Source organism: Loxodonta africana, chromosome 4, assembly GCF_030014295.1.
Source record: "Loxodonta africana isolate mLoxAfr1 chromosome 4, mLoxAfr1.hap2, whole genome shotgun sequence".
NCBI classification, from domain to species: Eukaryota; Metazoa; Chordata; class Mammalia; order Proboscidea; family Elephantidae; genus Loxodonta; species Loxodonta africana.
Genome location: NC_087345.1, coordinates 58,685,947 through 58,713,267, shown reverse-complemented (window position 1 = coordinate 58,713,267; position 27,321 = coordinate 58,685,947). Strand labels below are relative to the sequence as shown.

Sequence of the window (27,321 nt, the reverse complement as noted above, 5' to 3'; positions counted from 1 at the left end):
TGAGACAGTTGGTAAGTGAGGAGTAGGCGTATACAGTAAGCCCACATGCACACACAAACAAAAACCAGTCCATAAATTACAATATGAAATTAAATTCTCTATTCCAGAATATTTTCAAGGAACATATACATTATTTAGTTACTCTTGGGACAAAAGTAGGTGGAGCAATATAATTTTCTAACAGTTGAAATATTCTAAATAAAAAACCAAACCATGTAAATTCTAGCAAATTACTGTACACATTGTCCTGCTGCTACTCCTTCTTGAATGTAAATACAAACATTCTCTGAAACTAGTATTAAACCACTTTATTTGTACAGGTTTTAAAAACCAGTATTCCTAACATGTACTTCTTAGCTCTCTAATGCTTTAAATTAAGACTTACAGTTTATATTTTTATTTGGTCTTTATAAAAACCTTGAGAAATGGGTATAACAAGTGGCTTTATCTTCATCTGAGATCATGAAAGGGTGGCTCAGCGAGGTTGGTTTTCCAAACTAATGATCAAAAACATCAGAGCCTGGGTCTCCTAGTCCAATTTTTTTTTTAATAATATTTTATTATGTTTTAGGTAAAAATTTACACAGCAAATTAGGTTCCCCTTTAACAATTTTTATGCAAATTGTTCTGTGCCATTGGTTACAATTTTCACAATGTGTTAGCATTGTCATTATCTCCATTCTGTTTGTTCTGTTTCCACTGATCTAGCTTCCCTTCCCCTCCTTGCCTTCTCATCTGTGCTTCTGGGTAACTGTCTACCATTTGGTCTCATATAGTTAATTGTTTAAGAAAGCATATTACTCACAGATGACACTGTTTATTTTATAAGCCAATCTACTATTTGGCTGAAAGGTGAACTGCAGAAATAGCTCCAATTCCAAGTTCAAAGGGTATGTTAGGGTGACAGTCTCGGGGGTTCCTCTTATCTCTATCGGTCCAGTAAGTCTGGCCTCTTTCAGAAATTTGAGTTTTGTTCTACATTTTCTTCCCATTTTATGTGGGACCTTCTATTGTGTCCCCAGTCAGAAGGGTCAGTGGTAGCTGGGCACCATCTAGTTCTTCTGGTCTAAGGTTAGAAGAGGTTGTGGTTGTGTGGGCTATTTAGTCCCGTGGGCTAGTTTCTTCTTGCAGCCTTTGATTTCCTTCATTCTTTTGCTCCATAGAGTAGAAACCAATAGCTGTATCTTAGATGGCTGCTCACAAGCTTTTCAGATCCCAGATGCTACTTATCCAACGCTCTTTTAAGGAGACCACATTCTCTCACCAGAGTAGAAGAACACAAATCTAAAAGCTGTTTCTGTAAAACCTCAGAACAATTAAATTGTACATATTCCTTCAACATCCTATTATTTACATTTTTGTCTACTGTTACTAGAGATAAGAGAAGATATTTATAGTTCTTAGCAATACCCTTAATGCCAAGAAAGTATTACTGGCTGTTTGATCCAAATAGTGGCTTTTAAATGTTGAATGGCCAGATCTGCATAATACCAATAGATATGATTAAGGATAAAAAACCTTTCGATACAAACTCCCTCAGTCAATTTTAAGATCCATAAGGGCATGTCCCTTGTTAATTTACTAATGATATTCACTGGGGAAAAGAAAGTACTCCATAAATACCTACTGAATTAACAAAATAAAAATGAGACCAGTATTTGTAGCTCATTTCATTGCTCTTAAAAATGGAGTTATTATGATTATGGTAATAAATGGCAGAAGTAGAAAGAAACTGGAAACAATGTTCAATATAGAAGGTAGAGGTTAACCTAGTAAAACCTTTGTTAAAGTTATTCCTTTAATAACTAACTAAGCTTGAAACATCATATTGCTTGCTCCCATGATGATGGCAAATATTGTGAAACCTAAACAATTTCACAAAATTCCTCAAGCCAAGTAGACCTGTCTTTTCCTTGACCCTCATAACCCAAAAATGCTACAAACACTGTAAGAGGAATACGAATGTTTAAAATTATCAGATTCTATTTCCCACAGCTTAAAAAGAAAATGTGAATTGTAATTTACTTCTTAGATACTATTAAATGAAGATATTAACAGTATAAGCTGAAAAATTACGAAAGTTAATGGCTATTTACTGTTTACCAAGTAATATGTTAAACAGTTTATGCAAACTACCTCATTTAATCCTATGAGTTAGTAGGAGTATCTTCCTCTTATAGATGAGAAAACCAAGACTGATGGATAAATAACTTCCCAAAGCCACACAGCCAGTAAGTAGGTAAGCTAAGATTGGCACCTGGTCTGTCTAATTCTCAGCCACTTTACCATACTGATTTCTCATCTTTTAAACCTGTTCATACAGCATCTCAGATTCAAATTTAAGGCCTATCTCCATGAGCAAGAAAAAATCCATTTCCCCTATAACTCTAAATGACAAGATCTGTTTGGTTATTCCTGAAAGACTCCAGTATGTTAAGGGACCAACACACCAGAAGGGTGTCACATGAACTTGGTAAATCAGAGCCCACATATCTCAAGGCATCCTTGTCTATTACACAGCATAGTGCTGAATTAAAAAAAAAAAAAACAGTGAACGAGTCTACAATTTTTTAAAACATTATTACCTAAACTGTCTGAATGAATAGTTTACTTTTAAATATCAAAATACTATAAACCACTTATGGTGGCAATATTTTACTAAGTTTCACTGCCTTTGTAAACTTCCTTAATAATGACCACAGAGTTTAGTGTACAGGACTGCTTGCCTCTTCATTAAACATGCTGAGCATGTTATATTTTTATTCCCCCTCCCCCTCAAACGTTGTCCCCTTACTGGCTGTGTGACTTTGCGAAGTTATTTAATTTGTCAGTCTGATCTATAAAATGAAGATGCTGCTACTAACTCATACAGTTTGCTTTATGGGTTAAATGAGGTAATGCCCTACATAAAGTGTTTAACATAGTACTTTGCGCATATATTGTGTTTTAGGTTTATAAACGTACTCCAGATTGCAGGCACTGTCAAAGACCTGATCTTTAGGTAAATGGAGCATCAAGGTATGAGAATACTTGTGACTTGCTTTGAAAACTATAAAATACTACAGAATATAAAGTAATAACAATAAGGTGACTACAGTCATTGTGACTGTATCAGATATTTTGGATTGGAAAGGTTTTTTAAATGTCTAGGTAAAAAGATTCTGACAGGAAGTGATTAGATGACTTAGAAAACCTCAGGCACAGAGACTGAAGGCTAGAAAATCAAGTCAAGGAACTTGGGCTCAGAAACCTCTATGCTTGTGAGAGGATTCCTTTCATTCACTACACACATTTAATGCTGGTGATTCCTTTCTTGAGATGGACAATTAAAAGTTCATTTAAATATGCCACTTGATCTTATTCATAATAGGAAGGTGGGATGATCTGGTTAATTGACTTTTCCAAATCACTCATTAATACAATTAAAATGGTTAGGAAAGAATGCATAAGAATAAGGAACTGTCTTTACTAAAAAAACATTTTGAGGGTGAGGTGGTGTATTCCACTGTGCTTACTGGACTCAATTATGCATTTTAAGAAACAATACTAAGCCACAAATACTAAGACCAAAATGACAGCACTGATACTTTTTTACATCAGGTTCATACAAGTATAAAGTTAAAATTATGTGATGGTCTCAGTTATGCAGATCAATCATGGCAGGAATAACAAAATTTTGTTCCCCAAATTTACTTAGGAAAGAATAGAAATATTCAGAATTCCATGAGAATGAGGTTTAATGGCAAATGTATGAGTTTTAGAATTATGGAAAACAACAGAGTGGGTGATTTGCTAAAATATTTAGAAACAAACTAGTGACTATGTATCTCTTAAGTTGACAGAATAAACCTAGATTAAATCTACATTAAGAGACCAAAAAAAAAAAAAAAAAAAAAACCCCAGTGCTGTTGAGTTGATTCCGACTCAGAGCGACCCTATAGAACAGAGTAGAACTGCCCCACAGAGTTTCCAAGGAGCTCCTGGTGGATTCAAACTGCCGACCTTTTGGTTAGCAGCCACAGCACTTAACCACTATGCTACCAGGGTTTCCTACATTAAGAGAGAATCAGTAAATTTGAGCTCTTGAAAAATAACAGGAGGAGTATAATTTTATTTATATAAATAGCTACTGTGCTAAGAGTCTAACTTATTCACTATAATTATTTAAAGGAAGAAAATTAATTCTTAAATTAATGTCAAGTACCTTCTGCATTAGAATCTGAGAAGTAGGTCTTACTCCTATTATACAGATAACTAAAGCCATTTTGAATTCCAACTCTAGTACTGATTATTTTGACCCTTGAAAAAGTTAATTTCTCTAAGCCTCAGTTTGTTCCCCTATAAAACAGGACTAAGAAAACCTGTTTTCCCTTATAAAATAGGCCTAAGAAAGTAAAATGACAAATAATAAGATCTCAATACAAAGAACTGTTAACATCATTGTAATTAATAACTAAGAAGTCATAGGTAATGGATGAGGTCAAGACCCAAACTCAGCTTTTTTGACTCTAAAGCAACACTGTCCACTAGAACTTTCTGAATAATGAAAATGTTCTATATCTGAGTTGTCCAATATGGCAGCCACTAGCCGTATGTGGCTACTGAGCACTTGAAATGTGGGTAGTGTGCCCAAGGAACTAAAGTTCTATTTTTATTAACTTAAATTAAAAAAGCCACAAGTGGCTAGGGGCAGTGTAGCTCTAAAGAAAGACATGTTTCTTTGTTTTTGTTATTGTACACTGCTTCCTTAAGGTATGCAAAGTTTCTTTTCAGCCTCTCTTCCCCCAAAATCTTTGTTCAAAGCCTACTTAGAGGTGTCTGTGGTATGTAGGTCTTTGACTTAGGTGTTTTAGACTTCTCAGTAGGAAGACCATTATGCCATACACTCACCGATTCTAATATTAATTGCTTGAACATAGGTTTTTATTCTATAAATTTCATTTTATTTCTAGCCATGGCAGGCCCAAGATAACTTATTTCCTCTTTAATTTTCTTCAATTACACATATCATGTAAAATGATCAAGGTATTTCTCAAATATAGGTTATATAAAAACAAACTACTATTAAGCCTTCTCCTAGGTACCTTCCACATATATAGACGGACCTTTAAAAATGAATGCTTGAAAAGTTAAATGTCAATAAAATCTGTGTAAAATCACACATGTAAACATACTGTGGAATCCTCTCAACCACTCCCATGAACAGGAGCAAAAAATGTAAGGTTGTAAGAGCAATGCCTACTGCTGGGATTAGCAGAGATTTTTATCAGTTTAAGAAGTTGGTCCTCTTACATACATTGAAGTTTGATTCTACAAGAATAAAAGCTGCTACTAAATATGACTAGAAATAGTCAAAAGTCAAACCCTTTACAAAGCTATAGAAAGTTACATAATTATAAACTCATAGGAAAACCAGTGCATCAAAAAGTGCTTTTCAAATTTGAATATGTACTCATAAAGAAAAAACTCTCTCAGACCTAAGAGTACATACAAGCATCCCCATTGAGAAAAGCTAATTAAGGAAACTTGTCAGTCTAAGAAAATGTCTTTTAATTGCAGGCTTTTACTACAAGAGATCTTTGGCCTTTCACTGATAAAATCCATACGTTTTCATTGTCATCTGGGTGAACTCAAAATATCTCAGAGTTTTTAAAAGAACCATGAACCCTGAGAATACCTCTGAATGGAACATTCAAACCCCAATTTGAGAAGTACTATTGTAGCAGACATACCAGAAACAATATAACTCTAGAGAGAACACTGGTTACTAACACTGTATTTCCAAGTCATCAACAGCATTTAAATCAGTCACAGTGGAACTTTTTTCACATGGTTTAGATAAACCAACATAAAAATATCCAATAAAAAATCTGATAAAAGTGTTAGGTCTCTCATCTTAAATTTTGGAAAGCCGTAATAATAATACATTTGGGGACAACAACGTGCTTACCTTACTCTTTGACATGGAAAGTGAAGATTCATCTTTATTTTGAGGAACATCTTCCTTCCCTCTTTCAAAGCCTTTTTTTTAAAAAAAAAAAAAAAAAAGGGCAGTGTATCAATCAGTATTACCACTTTTAAACATACATATGCCTTAATGCTAAAAAGCAAATTCATGTAAGTCATGTAATTTTAAACATACATTATATTTGATGAATGTCAGTGCAGAAAGCCTCTACTGTACATATAGCCTTAAACTATTATAAATCCGCGGAGGTCATCTTTAGTATAATACTTCTTTAGAATTAAGGCCTGGAGAGGCAATAAGGAGCTCTAGTGATGCAACAGTTAAGCACTTGGCTGCTAAGCAAAAGGTTGGTGGTTCAAACCCACCTAGCAGCTCTGCAGGAGAAAGACCCTGGCAATTTGCTTCTGTAAAGATTACAGCCAAGAAAATCCCATAGAACATTTCCACTCTGTCACATGGGGTTGCTATGAGTTAAAACCGATTCAATGGCATCCAACAACAGTAGAGAAGCAATGAAGTCTTCCCGACTTAGAACAAGCTAAGCATTTCTTTTCTCTGTTCCCAGAGCATACAGTTTTTATTCTAATGAACTGGTTTCTGTCAGTTTCAAACAAATAACTGATAGAACAAATCCACCATACTTTTCACACCTCTTGCCAAACTCAAAAACAAGTCCAGAACTGGTAGCAAAATAACACTGGGGGGATAAATCCCAACTGAAAGATATTTTTAAAAACCTAATAACACGTTCACTGTAAAGATTAAGGATCAGGTAAAGCACTTAGCTCAGTACTTTCCACATAGTATACAACTGATGTTAACTCTTATTATTATCATTATATTACCTATTGCTACATAAATTCTAAAACAGTGAATCTAAAATATATGAGAGCATTGGGAAAACATACCTCTGCAATCACGTAAAACAGTACAACAAATTAATGTCATAGGGTACAACTAGAGAAAAGTTAAGGTTGAGATTTGTATGGCATAAAAAGAGCAGTATACATTTTAAAGAGGTTCTTCCTACTGTTGAAGACAGGTAATATTAACTTATCCCTATGATTTCCTGTTTGGAGTCCAATGAATGTACATATTAAAAACATATGCACAATTATTCATAAAGCAGTCAAGTAATAATAGGGCCTGAAACATTTAAAACTATTTCTAGTCTACCAATGATATTACCTTTTATTCAGTATTTGGTTTATATTATATAAAAATAAATTCATTTCATTTCCTTAAAGATTTTAGTGAATTATTTCTGTAATATAAAAATATTAATTTTTTTCTTTCTCTTGGACAAGGAGGAGGATCAATCTCTATACATGAAAAGAAAACTACTTCATAAATATAACATGGAATATTAAATTAAGATTTAGAGGAATTTGAAATATCAGTATAAAGCAAAACAAAAGTTTACATAACTCCATAAAAAAATTCTTAAGTATTTTTTTCTTTATAGCATATTGGAACAAGTAATCCTCAATGACTAGCATAAATTACTTCAATAATCTTCTAAACGTGCAAGAAAACAAAGATTTTCTAAAAATCTGTATTTTGAATGAAAAAAGATGGTATCTTTTTACTTCACAGCAACAACTTCTGCTTCGATTTCTTCAGGGTTCTTGGTTGCAGTTGAATCTAAACTAACCCACTTATCAGATTAAGTAAAACACCCAATTCGCTGTGTCTGGATGCACGTATTATTTTAAAAATAAAACAGTGAATTAAAACAAAAGCAGGAAGCATAAATTGGAATAGTTTTTTTATGTCTTGTAGAAAGTTCTAAGTGTTAGAAAAGGACACTCATAAACCTTGTTTGTACATTATTAGTCAAATCCAATAAATGAATCCCATTTTAAAAGATTCTCTACACCTAAAACTTACAAATCAAACAATTATTTAAAAAGAAAGCACTGAGGACTTCTAAGTAACTTAAAAACAAGGATAAAGCAAAAAGTTCCCTAAAATATCCAAGTCTGATCAAATGCTTTGAGTTGCAGCTAAGGGCAAAAAAGTAGATGAACAGTGTAAAAATCTGCTTCCTAAAAATGTGTAAAATAATTGTTATTTGAAAAAGTGAGTCACAAAAGTATGTTTACAAGAAGCCAAAGGGCTCTATCAAAAAACTTCAAATGCTTTAATTAATTTCTACCACTTATGAACATTTGAAATTACTTTAAAATTACTACTATATTTTTAAAAACCATATAAATTACAATTACACACAAAAACATGAAAACTACAACACATTATTGGCCATTATAAATAATACAGGGTAGTTTCAGATCATGACTTTTCACTAAGTTTGTCTGGTACTGATTTTGGGTAATAATTTCTCTTCCAACCATCCTCCCCACTAAAACAAACAAAAACCAGTTGCCATGAAGCCTATTCTGACTTATATCAACCCTGAGTGTTTCAGAGTAGAATTGTATTCCATGGGATTTTCAACGGCTGTGACCTTTGGAAGTAGATCGCCAGGCCCTTACCGCATCTGGGTGGATGAGTAGCCTTTCGGCTAGTAGCTGAGTGCTTTAGTGCACCATCCACGGACATGAAATTATTATGCTATTTATATATAAACACGATGAAATTTTTTTTGTCAAAGCTAGTTTTCAATATGATAGGCAAACAAAACAAAAACACTAACCAATGAAAAAAATTACTGAAATTTTTTGAAAAATTGATAAAAATGGACTTTGTTCAATAAGGAACTTTTATTCGTTAAGAGACACCACTAAGGGAGTAACAAAGAAAGCCAAAGACTGAAAGAAGATATTTCAATATGTATACCCACTCCTCACTTATCGACATGGTTAGGTTCCAAAGACCAGGTAGTTATGCGAAATTGAGTGATATGCAAAAATGGAGGATTTTCCTTTTTCCCGTTTTCAGGCCATCCGTTTGTCTAATTTTTTTTTAATTTAGAAAATATGGCCACAGAAATAATAACAGCTAAGATTTACTGATGCGCTCATCATTGTGACAAGTCCAATTATGGGTTATACCTCTGTGGAGAAGAGGGCTTGGAGGAGACAAAGCTGGATAAAGCCCAGCTGTGCGACTAGGGGGCACAAGGTTTAACCACTTCACCTTCCTCCTGTGCTGGGTCAAAGCTTCCCTCATGTATCTGCCTCCAGGGCTCTACTCCCATCCCTGCAAGCCCTGTGTTCAGGATACGGGAGCCTGCTCTGCTCTCTGGGCCTCGTGAGTCCCTAGGCACAAGGCTTGGGGCTTCCTATGAGGGAGACTGGCCTAACACTGGGCCTCACAGAGGTGGAGGCTTCAGATCCAGTTCAGCTCACTTTGGGATGTCATTAAACTCGCACGCGTATCTTCCAAACATCCTCTCTGCTGCCTCTTTCTTTCCTCCCTTCCCACCTCACAGCAATTTTGAGCTGCAAGGCCTCAGGCTGCATAGGAGTTGGGAACTGAATCAGGCCCCTGCTGGCTTGGTGCTGCCTCTGAGTCCGCCTGGGGGCTGTGGCCAAGGAGGAAACAGCACCCCTGCTAGCAGGAGAGAGCAGAGGGCATGGAGTAGTGAACCCAGCATCCTGGAGGCCATCCAGAGACCCTCCTTGAAGGAGAGAATCCGCAGCCACTGCTGCCATGACAACTATGCTCATTAATGAGAAAAATAGATTTTTTACTATTGTGGTAAATGCAAAATGTCAGATGACTAGATACCTGATAAGTGAGAAGTAGGTGTATGAAAAAGGATTCATATGCAGAAAACATACAAACTTTCTACAGATCAGTAAGAAAAAGACAGACATAATTTCTTTAAGTGGGCAAAAGAACTGAATAGGCACATGATAAAAAAATACATCCAAAAAACTAATAAGCACAAAAAAGATGGTCAACCTCCTTGTCATTAGTGATATCATTAGTCATACTGCAGTAAGTGGTATAGGAATAGAGTTTTTAAATGCTACTGAAGTTAAACTGGTATCAATTTAAACTAGGTTGTTATAAAAATATTCACAAAAGGAATAACAAGGGAATCAAAATTGTTCACTACAAAAACTCAACTAGACAAAATGATGGCAATATTGGAGGAAATGAGGGACAAAGACACACGAGATCAGAGGAGAAACAAATGAAATAGAGAGCAGAGAAACAGTAGAGAGAATCAATGCAAAAGAATGAAATTAGACCCATTCCTCACACTATGTGCAAAAAGTAACTCCAAATGGATCAAAGACCTAAATGCGCAAACTAAACCCATACAATGGGTTCTTAGATATGACACCAAAAGCACAAGTAACAAAAGGCAAAACAGATAAAAAGGGTCTTATCAAAATAAAAAACTCCTGTAAATCAAAAGACTTCATTAACTAAAGCAATAACCTATAGACTAGGAGAAAATAAAGGATTTAATATCCAGAATATATAAAGAACTCCTACAACTCAACAACAAAAAGACAAACAACCTAATAAAAGAATAGGAAAAGGACTTGAATAAACATTTCTCCAAAGAAGATATACAAATGGCCAATAAGCACATGAAAAGATGTTCAATGTCATTAAACAAAAAAAACCCTTTGCGCTCGACTCTGTAGGACAGGGAAGAACTGCCCTAAAGGGTTTCCAAGGAGCAGCTAGTGGATTCAAACTGGCAACCTTTCGGTTACCAGCCGAGCTCTTAACCATTGTGCCACTAGGGCTTCTGACATAGTAAAAAAAAAACAAAACCAAACCCGTTGCCATCGAGTTGATTCTGACTCATAGGGACCCTATAGGCCACAGCAGAACTGCCCTGTATTCCAAGGAGCACCTGGTGGTTCTGAACTGCCGAGCTTTTGGTTAGTAGCTGTAGCATTTAACCACTTCGCCACCAGGGTTTCCTCTGACATAGTACAGAACATAAAATTCTAAGTGCACTCTTCAAATAGACAAATTTATACTGAAGTTTTTCACAATAGGTAATAAAAGTGTAAACCGTAAGACAGACACAAGTCACAGTTCTTCTTGTCTGACATCACTAGATATAGAAGCTCTTTCCATTGATGTTTCTATTGTAGTTTTTCCATCCCTTTATTTTATTTTCTGTATCTTTCTATTTTTAGATATATCTTTGTAAATAGCATATTATTGGGTATTTAAAAAAACCTAACCTTTAGATCATTTTTATTTGTCTCTCCGACACTGAGTTTCTTTTTTTCTCCTTTCTTGTCTTCTTTTATTATAAACTAGTAGAGATAAAATCAGTTAATCACACTATTTGTTTAGTGGTTACTGTAGAAATTACAATATGTGTCTTTAACTCCTTAAAATCCAAAGTTAATTATTATCTTTATCCTCTTCCTTGGCAATACAAAGACCTTGGAAGAACTTCTGTTTACTCCCTTACATACTATTAGCTTACATGCTATTACTGTCATATTTTAAAGCTCTCATATATATATATTTTTAAATCTGAAACACATTATTTTTGTTGGTTTTTGTTGGCCACTTCTTTGTTATTTTATTTTTTCTTGAAACTAAAGACTTTCTACCTGAAATCGCTTTCCTTTTGCCTGATGTACACCTGTCAGAATTTCCTTTAATGAGGGTCTGCTGGCAGCAATCGTCTCAATTATTTGTCTGAAATGTCTTTATTTTGTTTCCGTTCTTGAAGGGTTTTTTTTTTTTTAGAGGCATAGAATTTTAGATTGGTAATTATTTACTTTCAGCAAATTAAAAAAACAATTTCATTCTCTTTTGGCTTTCACTATTTCAGTTAAGAAGTCAAGTAGAAGCCTGCTTAATATCACTCTTGTGAAGGAAATCTGTTTTTTCTTTCCTCTGTTTCTGATGTTCTGTGGCTTCACTATGATATATTTAGATGTGAGTATCTTTTTACATATTTTGCTGGAATCCACTGGACTTGTTGAAAATCTATGGCTTGGTGTCTTTGATCAGTTCTAGGAAAGTATTTGTTTTTGTATCATTTTCACTTCTTCTATGTCTCCTCCCCTCCAAAAAAATATACATGATAGATCTTGTATATTTTCCAGGTCTCAGCCTCTCTTCTATTTTGTTCATCTTTTTGTCTCTCCCTGCTGCATACTGGATAATACCTTTTAACCTATCTTCCTCTTCACTAATTCTATCTTCATCTGTATGTCCAATCTGATACTAATGTCTACTGGATTTTTAATTTTGGTTATTTTGTTTTGTTTCATTTCTAAAGTTATTTGTCAAGATCGCTGGGCTATTTTTTACAGTTTCCTGTTCCAAAAGCTTCCTGTTTTCCAAGTTTGTCTTTGCTTTTTTTACTAACATAGTAAACACAGCTTAAAAAAATAGTCTGTATCTCATTATTCTAATATCTAAAAAGCTTGGTGGGCCTTTTTACTGTCATCTGTTATTTCAACTAGTTCTTATTCATCATGTCATATTGTCTTATATACCTGGTTATCACTGACCTTGAAACATTATTTGTAATAATAATTTGAGGCCTAGAATGAAAACGCCTTTCTCCAGGGAGGATCTGTGGTTTTCACTACTTTAACAGTCTTTTTCTAAATGATTTTGTCACTACCATTAAGGTATCAAAGTAGTAAGAGCTGCTTTTGAGTATTTTATTGAAAACAAATCCCTTCCTACTGGCCATTAAGTAGCTATGTCAGGATTTAAAACCAGGCAGTCTGGCTTCATTCTCATTCTCTAACACACATTCAGGCTGACTTCTACATTTTCTTTGGACAGACCTGTAACAATAACAAATATTTAGAATGACAGATGGCAAATTTCTCAACCATCTAAGAGATAATGATTAAATCATCTGATTAAATATTATTATGAGTCAAGCATTGAATTAGATATTAGGAATAAAAACATGAGTAGATATTGTTCCCTATCATAAAAAAGTCTATTGTCTAGTGAGAAGTCAAGTATGCAAACAAAAATCATGATACAGTAAGACAGCTGCTTATAAAGTTAAGGCAGTGGAGTAGTTAAAGGAACAAGCTATAGAGTCAGACTACTTGAGTTTAAATACTAGCACTACTGTTTACTAGCTGTTTGACCTTGGGCAAGCTACTTAACTCCCAGTGCTTCAGTTTCTCTTAGGAAAAATGGCTGAGAGTGATACAGTACTGAAGTTTCAAGCAGAAGAGTATTATCATATTCTCTTCATAAGAAAAGAGAACATATTAATGCTTTTTAGAAATGCTTTCCACCATCAAGACAGATTTTAAAAAAAGAATTTACTAATTATAGCTCAGCTAACCAAAAAAGGGGGGAGGAGGCTGATAACTAAATTTAGACCAAAAAAAAAAAAAACCCATATGCATTAAAACTTACAATTTGTCTAGAGAAGATTTCTTTGCTCAAAGTTTATTTACTCCTATTTTTAGGTACTGTTCTTGAGATTGGTACAATGAACATATCTAGAAGGAAGAGCTGAGAATAAGGGAAGGAACGAATAAGCAGACATGAATAAAAACAGAACAGCACCTTTGTACTATGGTGTTACTGGAAGAACATGGGGTAGAAAGTGGGGAGGAGGATCTCTATATCACAGCTGATTATCAAGATAAAGGCTATACCAATAAGTTCTGTAAGGCAGAAGTAACCCCCTCCCCAAAAAAATTCCTAAGGAAAATTAAAATGAAAAAGGTTTGTGCTCAAGGTGGTAAGAAAGTTATCCCTAAAAATCACTAATGCAGAACCTCTCCTTCAATGGTGTTGTATCAAAGCAAATACATCTAAAATGTATTTTAAGAACTAGAAAACAAAAAGAAGACATTGAAAAGGTAATTTAAAAACTTCCAATAAAAAAAGCCCTGGCCCAGACGACTTCACTGGAGAATTCTACCCAACTTTCAGATAAGAGTTAACACCACTACTACTAAAGGTATTTCAGAGCATAAAAAGGCTGGAATACTCCTAACTCATTCGATGAAGCCAGCATAACCGTGATACCAAAACCAGGTAAAGAAAATATACAAAAAAGAAAATTACTGACCAGTATTCCTCATGAACTTAGATGCAAAAATCCTCAACAAAACTTTAGACAATTAGAATTCAACAACATATCAAAAAAATAATTCACCATGACCAAGTGGGATTCATACCAGGTATGCAGGGATGGTTCATCATTAGAAAAACAATGTAATCCACCACATAAATAAAACAAAAGACGAGAACCACATGATCCTCTCAACTGATACAGAAAATGCATTTGACAAAGTCCAACATCCATTCATGATAAAAACTCTCAGCAGAATAGGAATAGACGGAAAATTCCGCAACATAATAAAGGGCATTTACACAAAGCCAACAGCCAACATCAACCTCAGTGGAGAGAGTTTGATGGCACTCCCCTTGAGAATGGGAACAAGACAAGGATACCCTTTATCACCACTCTTATTCAACACTGTGTTGCAGGTTCTAGCCACAGCAATTAACTAGAAAAAGAAATAAAGGGCATCCAAATTGGTATGGAAGAAGTAAAAGTATCTCTATTTGGAGATGATATGGTGTTAAACACAGAAAACCCAAAAGAATCCACAAGAAAACTACTGGAGCTAAAGGAAGATTTCAGCAAAGTATCATGTTATAAGATAAACATACAAAAATCAGTTGGATTTCTCCACACCAACAAAGAATACCAAAGAAGAAATCACCAAATCAATACCATTTACAATAGCCACCAAGAAGATAAAATAAAACCAAAAAACCCAAACCCAGGGCCGTCAAGTCGATTCTGACTCAGAGTGACCCTACAGGACAGAGTAGAACCGCGCCATGGAGTTTCCAAGGAGCGCCTGGCAGATTTGAACTGCTGACCCTTTGGTTCGAAGCTGTAGCACTTAACCACTACACCACCAGGGTTTCCAGAAGATAAAATACTTAAGAATAAATCTAACCAGAGACTTAAAAGATCTGTACAAAGAAGGCACTACTGCACGAAATCAAGAGAGACTACATAAGTGGAAAAACATACCTTCCTCATGGATAGGAAGACCCAACACTGTAAAAATGTCTATTCTACCCAAAGCTATCTACAGATACACTGCAATCCCAATCCAAATTCCAATGGCATTTTTTAATGAGATGGAGAAACAAATCACCAACTTCATATGGAAAGGGAAGAGGCCCTGGATAAGTAAAGCATTACTGAAGAAGAACAAAGTAGGAGGCCTCACACTACCTGATTTTAGAGCCTAAATACCACCACAGTAGTCAAAACAGCCTGGTACTGGTACAACAGATACACAGACCCATGGAACAGAATTGAGAATCCAGACATAAGTTCATCCACCTATGAGCAGCTGATATTTGATAAAAGCCCAAAGTCCGTTAAATAGGGAAAGACAGTCTCTTTAACAAACGGTGCTGGTGTAACTAACTGGACATCCATCCGCAAAAAAATGAAACAAGACCCATACCTCACACCACGCACAAAATCTAACCCAAAATGGATCAGAGACCTAAATATAAAATCTAAAATGATAAAGGTCATGGAAGAAAAAATAGGGACAACGCTAGGAGCCCTTATACATGGCATAAACAGTATACAAAACATAACTAACAATGCACAAACCCCAGAAAAGAAACTAGATAACAGGGAGCTCCTAAAAATCAAACACTTAAGCTTGTACAGAGACTTCACCAAAAGAGTAAAAAGACAACCTACAGACTGGGAAAAAATTTTTGCCTATGACAAATCCAATCAGTGTCTAATCTCTAAAATCTATAAGATACTGCAGAACCTCAACAACAGAGAGACAAATAACCCAATTAAAAAATGGGCAACGATATGAACAGGCACCTCACCAAAGAAGACATTCAGGTGGCTAACAGATACATGAGGAAATGCTCACAATCATTAGCCATTAGAGAAATGCAAATCAAAACTACAATGAGATACCATCTCACCCCAACAAGGCTGGCATTAATCCAAAAAACACAAAATAATAAATGTTGGTGAGGTTGTGGAGAGACTAGAACACTTACACACTGCTCGTGGGAATGTAAAACGGTACAACCACTTCTGAAACTGATTTGGCGCTTCCTTAAAAAGCTGGAAATAGAACTACCACACAATCCAGCAATCTCACTCTCTGGAATATATCCTAGAAAATGAACATCCATGTTTACTGCAGCACTGTTTACATTAGCAAAAAGATGGAAACGAAGAAGGTGCCCATCAATGGATGGATGGATAAACAAATTACAGTATATTCACAAAATGTAATACGACACATCAATAACAACGATGAATCCATGAAACATCTCATAACAAGGAGGAATCTGGAAGGCATTATGCTGAGTGAAATTAGTCAGTTGCAAAAGGACAAATATTGTATGAGACCACTATTATAAGAACTCAAAAAAAGGTTTAAACACAGGAGAAAACATTCTTTGATGGTTACGAGGGTGAGGAGGGAGGGAGAGGGGTATCCCCTAATTAGATAAAAAAAAAAAATAGTAGACAAGAATTATTTTAGGTGAAGGGAAGGACAACACAATACAGGGAAGTCAGCACAACTGGACTAATCCAAAAGCTAAGAAGTTTCCTGAATACAACCAAACACTTCAAGGGACAGGGAAGCAGGGACAGGGGTCTGGGGACCATGGTTTCAGGGGACATCTAGGTCAACTGACATAACAAAGTGTATTAAGATAGTGTTCTGCATCCCACTTTGCTGAGTGGTGTCCGCGGTCTTAAAAGCTGGCAAGCGGCCATCTAAGATGCATCAATTGGTCTCAACCCCCCTGGAGCAAAGGAGAATGAAGAACACCAAAGACACAAGGAAAATATGAGCCCAAGAGAAAGAAAGAGCTACATAAACCAGAGACTCCATCAGCGTGAAACCAGAAGAACTAGATGGTGCCTCGCTACCACCAATGACTGCCCTGACAGGGAACACAACAGAGAATCGCTGATGGAGCAGGAGAAAAGTGGGATGCAGACCTCAAATTCTGATAAAAAGACCAGACTTAACAGTTTGACTGAGACTGGAGGGACTCCAGAGGTCATGGCCTCCGGACTCTCTGTTAGACCAAAACTAAAGCCATTCTTGAAGCCAACTCTTCAGATGAAGATTAGACTGGACTATAAGGCATAAAAAAATGATACGGGTAAGGAGTGTGCTTCTCAGCTCGTGTAGTCACATGATGCTATATGGGCAGCTCCTGTTTGGAGGTCACATGAGAATGCAGAGGGGGACAGGAGCTGACTGAATGCACATGGGAAATACAGGGTGGAGAGAAAGAGTGTGCTGTCATATTGTAGGGAGAGCAACTAGGGTCACATAACAATGTGTGTATGTTTTTGTATGAGAAACTGACTTGAATTGTAAACTTTGACTGAAAGCACACACACAAAAAAGAAGTAGAAAACAAAGCAAACCATTTATTTTTCCATTAAAAGAAATCTCTACAGGATTAGCTTCAATATATTCTTTGACCAGATACACTGACAATTTTGTTTTCAATTACAAAATTAATATCAAACTTCTAAAAATTGAAGTTTTCTACTTATCAAGGTCACATGATTATTTTTACTATTAAACAGCCTGATGGCATGAAGGTCGACAAACAGCATGTACTAATAAGCTTGCTGGCTTAAAAACAAAAAACAAAAACCAAGGAGACAGAGACAAACACAGAAATGGAACTACTGGTAGGTCTCAGTGGAAAAGCAAACAGAGTATTTAAGAACATATAAAAAATTTCATTGTTGTATTTTCAAAGCGACTTCTGAGCAAAGACAAATACTCAAATTTATACTGTTTGAGAATATAAGAGAGAAGAATGATAGTAACTATGGGACACTATGAAGACTAAATATAGATTATGAACACTATTTAAAGCTTATGTTACTTATGAAAGTTCAGGCCTCATATTTTTAATTCATTTTGGAAACACTGATAGAAAAAATATCAAATTAGTGAATTTATAATAATTTATTTAATTTGCCTAAGTAGATACTTTCTGTAAGGTGTTTCACTGTCTCAAAAAACTGTATATATGCCTACTGGCATGAATATTCACAAAAAACATAGAATAAGGGTTAATAACAGTTAATACGAAAATAGTAAATATAATTTAAATTAGACAAAATGTAAATATCAGGAAAAAAAAATAAAGGTTAAACCAAGCATTAGTTTCAATTTTTCTGTGCCATGAGAACTAAAGAATATATATTTTAAAAGAAAAATATAACCTTAAGAGTATACATAATTATGTAGCAGTTTAAAATTTTTAAAGGAAAAGATAAAGGATTATTTACATTTAAATTTATATATCCAAATATCTCCTAAAATGAATGTTTTTCAAACAATAAAAGATCAATTTATGTATATATCTCATTGACCAATATTTAATGCCTAAATCACAGCTGTCAAACGCTTGATTTCATTTAATAAATACAATCCTAAAAAATCTTTATTTTCCTAGCAAAAATTTTGTGTTTGCATACAAACATATTTAACAAGAAAAAAGTAAGGTATTTCAGAAATCATTCTTAGAAAAAAAAAAACCTCAATATAGTCAGAACTTGAGATATTAAAGCTTACATCAAACATCAATTTTAATGCAGTTACTATTCTGCAGAAAACGGTCAAATATTAATATTATATATTTGGTATTCATTGGCAAAATCCTCCAGGCAATTTATTTATTAACAGAATTTTGCATTTACTTCAAATCTAGAAAATATTTTCATTTTATCTAAGGGTCATAATATTTATTTTATAATTAAAGCAAAAATTCATGCTATAAGCACTCAACATTCCTACTTTACTGTATCATTAGTTCTCAAGCTTTAACTTAAGAGATGGTAAGAGAAAATATGGAAAAGTCAAATCATATAGCAGCACTTGCTGAAACCTAATCTTTCATATAGAATGTTTTTTACTCTTGTTTACAGGAAAACAATTTTAGGGGGTTAAAATGCCTGATTTATTCTAATGAAAAGTCTGCAAGAAATTAGGACAAACATGCAAGATTAAACAAACAAACCTGACAACGAAGGAGAAAGTTCATTGTATCCTCCAAATGAAGCATTCCGGACAAGCTTTCGGCCATCAATTCGTGGAGGAAATAAAACAGGTGAAACCCCAGTACATGAAGAAAATCTACGTTGTTGTGAGCTCTCTTCTTTCATGGCTTAGAAGGTCTATTTAATGTATATGTTCACCCAGAAGGCTAATTAGACTAGTGCAGCACAGACAGGCTTTTTTTCTCTCACATCCAAATGTAGCAAAACCCACCAGCACAAACAAAGGACACACACATTTAACAGCAAGGGAAAAGGACCAGAGACTGTCAAATCAGCAATAACAGAGAGAGGGACTGCAAGAAGATGCATTAAGCCATGATGCTGATTTCTTTTTAATGAACTGATAAAGCAGAACACTATCCCACTAGTGTTTTACCCTTTTATCAAACCAGTAACGCCCTGCAGGAAATGGCTGCTTTAAGAAAACAAAGCAAGATCAATACTTAGAGATGCAGGAATGGAGTAATAAAATCGGTTTCTCTTCTAAAATGGAAGCCTTTTATCACATCCGTTACTTTTCATACCATCCACCACACTTTCCACCTCTTCCAACCCTTTCCTTTTGAGCTTTTGCTTACTTCAAAAACGGATATAAACATAATACTGTTGATCTTCCCTGAAGCTTCTAGATTTATATCTTATCTACTGCTTGCCTCAGCCATGATTAAGAATTCATAAGGGAAGATACTCTTTCAAGTACAATTCTGATGAATTCCATCAGCTAAAGCAGAGAATAAACATTTAAGTTTTATCTCTAGTAGGGCACTGGGGTTTTCTGGGGTGGGGAGGACTATGTAAGTCATTAAGCAAACCAATCAACAGAAGATTAAAATGACACTATAATAATGCTGTATGTTCCAACACATGTTCCCTTGAAACAGGTACAGGCAGCTACAGTTTTTCTTCATTATACTTAAACTTTTTAAAATATACCATCTACCAATGGGTATTTTCCATTTAAAACTCCCAATAAAAAACAGCTTTATTATCACAGAGGCAAATGGAAATACCTTTCTGTACTGCAGTTAAAACTTAATGAGTGATATGATCTCACATTATTAAATCTAACAGGAAAGTAACTTTAAATGTACCTATAGCCAAAAAACGATAACACTATTTCATATCTTTACACCTAATCTTAAAATTCCAAAGAATTCTCTCCTAATTATATTCAAATTCGTTTACCATCCTCTACCTTACTTCAAGTTAAAAGCTCTAGTCAATTGCTGTTTATATATCGTAGATTGATTTTTCTGATGACAATTCTTACTTTCAACCTGGTAATAGGTGGACAACACATAGCTGGACAACAACAAATTCACCTATAATTTATTCATTGGTTCATCTTTATAGGTAACTTACCATAAGCTCGAAGTTTACCCCCTCACTGTGCATAAATCTCAAGACTTGTTCTCCATGCATACACAACAGCAACTCATATAATCTAAGGCTGTTTCTCTTTACTGGAAGTGACACTTAAAAACAAGCAACTCGATTTCCTGTACATAACGCATTCTTTTTTGGGCAAAGGCATTTCAAAGCCAAATAGCAGTAAAATAAGTGTATGGTTAACCTTCCCCTCCCCATCCCCATTGCCTTCGAACTGATTCCAACTCACAGTGACCCTATAGGGCAGGGGAGAACTGCCCCACAGGGTTTCCAAGGCTGTAAATCTTTACGGAAGCAGACTGCCACATATTTTTGCCATGGAGTAGCTGGTGGGTTCGAACACCGACCTTGAGGTTAGCAGCCGAGAGCTTAGCCACTAAGCCACTATGCCACCAGGGCTTCTTAAGATTATGGTTAATACCCATAATTGCAGTAAAGTTTTGTTTTTCATTTTCTATGTTTCATAAAATATAAATTACCATTAAATATAGACAACAGTAGCCCTTTGGTGGTGCAACCAGTTAATGTGCTCAGCTCTAACCACAACACTGGAGGTTGGAGTCCACTGAGAAGCCCCTTGGAAGAAAGGCCTAGTGGTCTACTTAGAAAAAATCAGCCATTGAGAACCCTATGGAGCACCGTTCTACTCTGATACACATGGGATCATCATGACTCAGTGACTGGTAACAGACAACAGAGAAATAATTATCATTAATTCATGCAATGGTGCTTGCCTTTCAAAGCATAAAGAATATAATATCACTCAAGGCTTAGCAGGATTTTAAATAAATAAACAGCTCAGGTTCAAATCCCAGTTCTGTCCTAGCTGGATGAACTTGAGCAATTTACTTAATTTCCCTAGGTTTCTGTTTCATCATCTATAAATTGCTAATAATAGTACCTATATCATGAGATTGCTGACAATAAATTAGTATATGTAAAATACCTAGCAAGGTTTCAGGTTAAAACGGCAGAACCAAGACAAGGACTTAATTTGCTCCCTCCTAAAATTCCACTAAGATTAGAGGAAAGGGACTTTTTTTTTTTTTTAAAGACATAAACCCACAAGCATAGGAAAACTAGGAAAAGATACATCAGCAACATTAATCTGGACACTGGAAAGAATGATATGAACAAGTGTCTTGCAGATCCAAGAAAGCCAAATCACTAACTGCTATAGGTAAGAACAAAAAACCAATCCTATTTACACCAAAGAATCCCCAAAAGGCACAGAACTGGTAACACCATGTTCCTCTGGATCAGGAGTCAGATAAGCTATAAATATCACCATAATACTAGAAGAAAGATAAAAATATAAGCAAGGAAAACTACTTCTAACCTGTAATTCCATTTTGTTCTTAGTTGCTGCTGAGTCGATTCTAACTCATGGAGACCCGGAGTGTGGAAGAGTAGAACCGTTCCATAGGGTTTTCAAGGCTGTGACTTCTCAGAAGCAGACTGCCAGGTCTGTCTCCTGAGTAAGCCTCTGGGTGGGTTCGAGCCACCCACCTTTCAGCTAGTAGTTGAACACTTAACCACTTGCACCACCCAGAAACTCTATGCGTACCCAAACTATCAGTTACATATGAAGGTAAATAAAATAAAGATATTTTTGGACATGCAAAGTCTCAAACTTTTACTTTCTATGCACTGTTTTTAAAGAAATTACTAGAAGAGCCCTTCTCAACTGGGGTTCCACAACAGAATTATGCACAAGGACCTAAGGCAATTGTTGTTTATAATAAATTAACTTCATCTCTTATGCATTTATAATGGTTTTAACTATGCACCTTAACTACGTACCTCCCATCCTTGGGAGCATTGAGAAAATGGTCACTTAAATAATTTTTCTATAGGCCTTAATTCCGTCACAGGAGATCAGTTGAGAAACACTATACTAGAATATATACTCTACCAAAAAGTCACAGTAAAGCCAAAACACATAAGATACAGGAAATAAGACATCCAATGCAAGAGCTATCATCATCAAAATGTTCCCTGCTACTGTATCATTCTTTTTTTTTTTTTAACCAAAGGACAAAATGCTTGGGTAAGCGAATTTTCCCAGATTCTTTTCTGACCTTGGCTTATCTTGACCATATGCTGATTGAGTTTCTTCTCTCTCTTGCCCTGATGTTTGGATCAGCTAGGGATAGTTCCAACACACTGAAGTGTTCTACTTTTTTACCTACTTGAAGTAGCCCATGGGGAACTGAAAAGCAGAAAATACTTCTCCGTCCTTTTTTTTTTTTTTTTTAACTGTGCTTTAGGTGAAGGTTTACAGAGCAAATTAGTTTCTCATTAAACAATTAATACACATATTGTTTTGTGACACTGGCTGCCAACCCTGCAATGTGTCAACACTCTCCCCCTTCTTGACCTTGGATTCCCTGTTTCCATTTATCCAGCTTTCCTGTCCCCTTCTACCTTCCTGTCCTTGCCCCTGTGCTGGTGTGCCCATTTAGTCTCATATACATGGTTGAACTACGTGTGTTATTGTTTGTTTTACAGGCCTGACTCATCTTTGGCTGAAGGGTGAACCTTGGGAGTGACTTCAGTACCGAGTTAAAAGGGTGTCCAGGGGCCATACTCTCAGGGTTTCTCCAGTCTGTCAGACCAGTAAGCTTGGTCTTTTTTTTCTCAGTCTGAATTTTGCTCTACATTTTTTTCCAGCTCTGTCTGGGACCCTCTATTGTGATCCCTGTCAGAACAGTCGGTGGTGCTAGCCAGGTACCATCTAGTTGTGCTGGACTCAGTCTCGTGGGGGTGTGGCAGTTGTGGCCCATTAGTCCTTTGGACTAATCTTTCCCCTGTGTCTTTGGTTTTCTTCATTCATTTTCCCTTGCTCCAGAAGGGGTGGGACTAGTAGAGTATCTTAGATGGCTGTTCATAAGCTTTTAAGACCCCAGATGCTACTCATCAAAGTAGAATGTAGAACATTTTCTTTATAAACTATGTTATGTCAATTGAGCTAGATATCCCCCGAGACCATGGTCCCCAGCCGTCAGCCCAGTAACTCAGTACTCAGGGAGTTTGTATATGTCTGTGAAGCTTCTATGACTGTGCCTTGGTCAAGCTGTTCTGACTTCCCCAGTATTGTGTCCTATTTTACCTGTCACCAGTCACCACTTATCTATTGTCTAGTTAGTATTTTCCCCTCCTTACCCCTCCCCTCCCTCATAACCATCGAAGATTATCTCTTTCTGTGTGTAAACCTTTTTATGAGTTTTTATAATAGAGGTCTCACATAGTATTTGTCCTTTTGTGACTGACTGATTTCACTCAGCATAATGTCCTCCAGATTCCTCCATGTTGTGAGATGTTTCGCAGATTTATCATTGCGTACTATTTTATTGTGTTCATGTACCACTGTTTATTCATTCATCTGTTGATGAGCACTTAGGTTATTTTCATCATTTTGCTACTGTGAATAACGCTGCAATGAACGAGGGTGTGCATATGTCTATTCCTGTGATGGCTCTTATTTCTCTAGAATATATTCCTAGAAGTGGGATTGCTGGATAGTGTGGTATTACCATTTCTAGCTTTTTAAGGAAGTGCCATGTCATTTTCCAAAATGGTTGTACCATTTTGCATTCCCATCAGCAGTGCATAAAAATTCTAATTTCCCCTCAGCCTCTCCAACATTTGTTATTTTCTGTTTTTTTGATTCATGCCACTAATGTTGGTATGAGATGGTATCTCACTGTGGTTTTAATTTGCATTTCTCTAATGGCTGATGATCGCGAGCATTTCCTCATGTGCCCTGACCATATTCCTGCCACTGTCCAGATCACAAGTTATCGTGAACTCTGCTTCCCAGGACTCATTCATAATCTTGCCCAGAAGAGACTTCCAGAAGAGGCTCTTAATAAACTCTCAAAGAAACAAACCAAATTATAACCCAGTGTCTCTGTTCAGTTTACCTTTTCCTGGGAAACTGTTAGGTAGTGATAATGTTACCTTTTCCTATCCAACTAGGTTTGTGCTTGCTATTCAGTCTTTCAAAATAAACCACAAATTGTTTACATATATACATACATGACAGGAGCCCTGGTGGCTCACCGGTTAAGAGCTGGCAGTTTCAATCTGCAGCCGCTCCTTGAAAACTCTATGTTGCTGTTCTACTCCATCCTATAAGGTCGTTACGAGTGGGAATCAACTCGACAGCAACTTTTTTTTTTTAAAATACATGATGGTGACACTATTAAACCAAAAAAACAAAACAAAACCAAGTGCCATCGAGTCGATTCCGACTCATAGTGACCCTATAGGACAGAGTAGAACTGCCCCATAGAGTTTCCGAGGAGCACCTGGCGGATTCGAACTGCTGACTCTTTGGTTAGCAGCCATAGCACTTAACCACTATGCCACCAGGGTTTCCAACTGGTGACACTATTAGGAGCAAGAAAATTCACACAAAGATCAAAACAGTGGTTACCTGGGACAAACCCTATGATGGGGAAAGGAATGGGATCAGGACAGACATATGAGGACTCCTAAAGTCCTTCTAAATCTAGGGGATTGGGTACATAAATGTTGTTTTCATTATTCTATGAGTTGCAACCACCACCTGTCTGTCAGTTTGTTATGGTATGGTGGCTTGCGTGTTGCTATGATACTGGAAATTATGCCACCGGTATTTCAAATACCAGCAGGATCACCCATGGTGGACAGGTTTCAACAAGCGTCCAGACTAAGACTAGAAAGAAAAGCCTGGTGATCTTCTTCTAAAAATTAGCCAATGAAAACCTTATGGATCAAAACAGAACACTGTCTCACTCACTTCCTTTGGACACATCATCAGGAGGGATCAATTGCTGGCGGAAGACATCATGTTTGATGGAGGAGAGGCCAGTGAGGACAAGGGAGACCCTCGGTGAGATGGATCGACACAACAGCCACAACACTGGACTTGAATGTGCTGTCTACTGTGAGGACCACCCAGGACTGAGCAACATGTTTTATTCTGTTGTACATAAGGTCACCAGGAGTCGGACTTGACTCAAGGGCAGCTATCTATCAACTGAAAATGTTTTATATATTCTTTGACACGCATGGAACATTTCACAATACACAGACGCATGCACACACATTTTCTTCCCAAACAAATTTTTAGAATTGTTGCCTGATACGTGGAAAACATTCAACAAACGTAAGCTATTACTGTGTCTACGTTCTCAGTTCCATAGTTCAGAGAAGCAAGGAAGATAAGAATAACTAAATATTACTAAATAATATGATGTAAATAGCAGGATTTATTTTCCCTTCCCTATTAGCCACCTGCTACCTTTTCATTCTTTCTTGACACTCACCTGAATAATCCTAAGTCATACTAGCTACCCCTTCTCCCCTAAGATCACTGGTGCTTAATTATCTAGAAATTCATGCAAGAACTCCATGTTTCTTACCTCATCTGGTTGTTGGTGAAATAAATGTGGTTTAGCCAGAGAGGTACCCATATTTACAAAACTTCACAAAAAGACATACAAGGGGGGGGGGGAGGAAAAAAAATTTGGTAAACTCAAAAAGCATTATTTCACTAGAATTAGTGGAAACAAAACTAGGAGTTAGAACATTTCTGGGTCCTACCTCTGAGTTGCTTGTTATCTAACACCTGCCTTATCCATACACCACAGAACTCTGAGGATAAAATTTTATATATATAGGTAAACGCTTTGATCAATATAAATTATTTTTCAAATGTAAAGTAGCAACTAAGTTACATTTTTCGAGTTAATAATCTATTCCAGAGAAAACCACTACATTACAAAGATCTCAAGACAGGCTATAACAAACTGCTGAATGTTAATTTCATAAGAGAAATACAAGTACTCTTTTATTTAGTAATGAGTAAATACCACTTTGTAAACAAAAACTAATTTTTAAAGGCAATTGCGATTTTAAAACCAAAATCTAGATTCATTGTTCTAAAAACCAAAGATCTGTTTTTAAAACATTTTTAAAATTCTTTGTGATTTGTTTAATTTCAGAATTACTTATATTCACTTCTGATTTTGTATTAATTCTAAAGCCAGGCTAGGGGCCCATCGAACTATATTCAAAACATGATTTACCTCTTTTGAAGACCTACCACCTAGTTATATGTGGCTCTGTCATGCTGGCTAGATTCAGCTACTGGAAAGTTTATAGCAAAACTGAACACCCTTAAAGTATATCTGGGTTAATCTCTGCATCTACTATTTCTCCCATTTTACATTACATTGTCTACGAACGAAAACAAGTGAAAATTACAAGAATGTTGCAAGATCACATTATAGTTATGAGTGTCATCTAAGACATTTATGTTGAAAACAGATTTTGATCTGTAGATAAATACATTTATTTTAAATTATTTTTCAAAATAAAAGTCACAGCCCATTTGAAGGTTGAAAAATCAATTTAGTGGGTCACAAATAGAAAATTTTAAAAATTAAATTGAGTATATCTGCATAGGAAATATCAGAGTGCATCACAGTCTGATAAAAAAAAGTAAGCTGTTTCATGAATCATTTGTTTTAGGTTTTTTTAATGTAACTGTATATACTAAACTTTGGGTAGTGATATCAACCATATTTCTTACTGTAGAACAGGGTGAAGACTGGAAAACATGGGAGTAAACAATACATTTCTTTTGAAATTCCCTAAATTGTATAAAAAGAACTAATTATACAATATTATTACCACCTTGCCACAGAACAGACTGTTATCTCTGCTCCAATGGCTCTTTCCACATTACAATGGCACACATTTGGAGTAGAAATAAAAATCACAAAAGGCCTCTAATATAAAGATTCTCTAGATATGCCTGCAATACGCCCAGATGAAATGCTTAACCATAATTTCTCTTTTTATAGAACCAAAAGGTTACAGTTGGAGAAGGCATCTCAGTACAATATTAGAACTTAAATGAGTTCTATGGACAAATTCCAGGTCACCTCTATTTAAAAAACGGATG

At 35.8% G+C, this 27,321-nt stretch overlaps 1 protein-coding gene across 8 annotated transcripts in view; it reads right to left on the bottom strand.

Annotated features, from left to right (window-relative positions):
* OSBPL8 (oxysterol binding protein like 8) overlaps positions 1-27,321 on the bottom strand; it is a 238,497-nt gene that overhangs the window by 63,849 nt on the left and 147,327 nt on the right. For 7 of the 8 annotated variants that reach the window (XM_023559101.2, XM_064283797.1, XM_064283798.1 and 4 more), the window contains one exon: positions 5,951-6,021. In XM_023559101.2, coding sequence (XP_023414869.2) covers positions 5,951-6,021 — 71 coding nt within the window. Of the gene's footprint in view, positions 1-5,950; positions 6,022-18,934; positions 19,484-27,321 lie in introns of those variants that run through there. The other variant, XM_064283800.1, reaches the window with a different exon arrangement.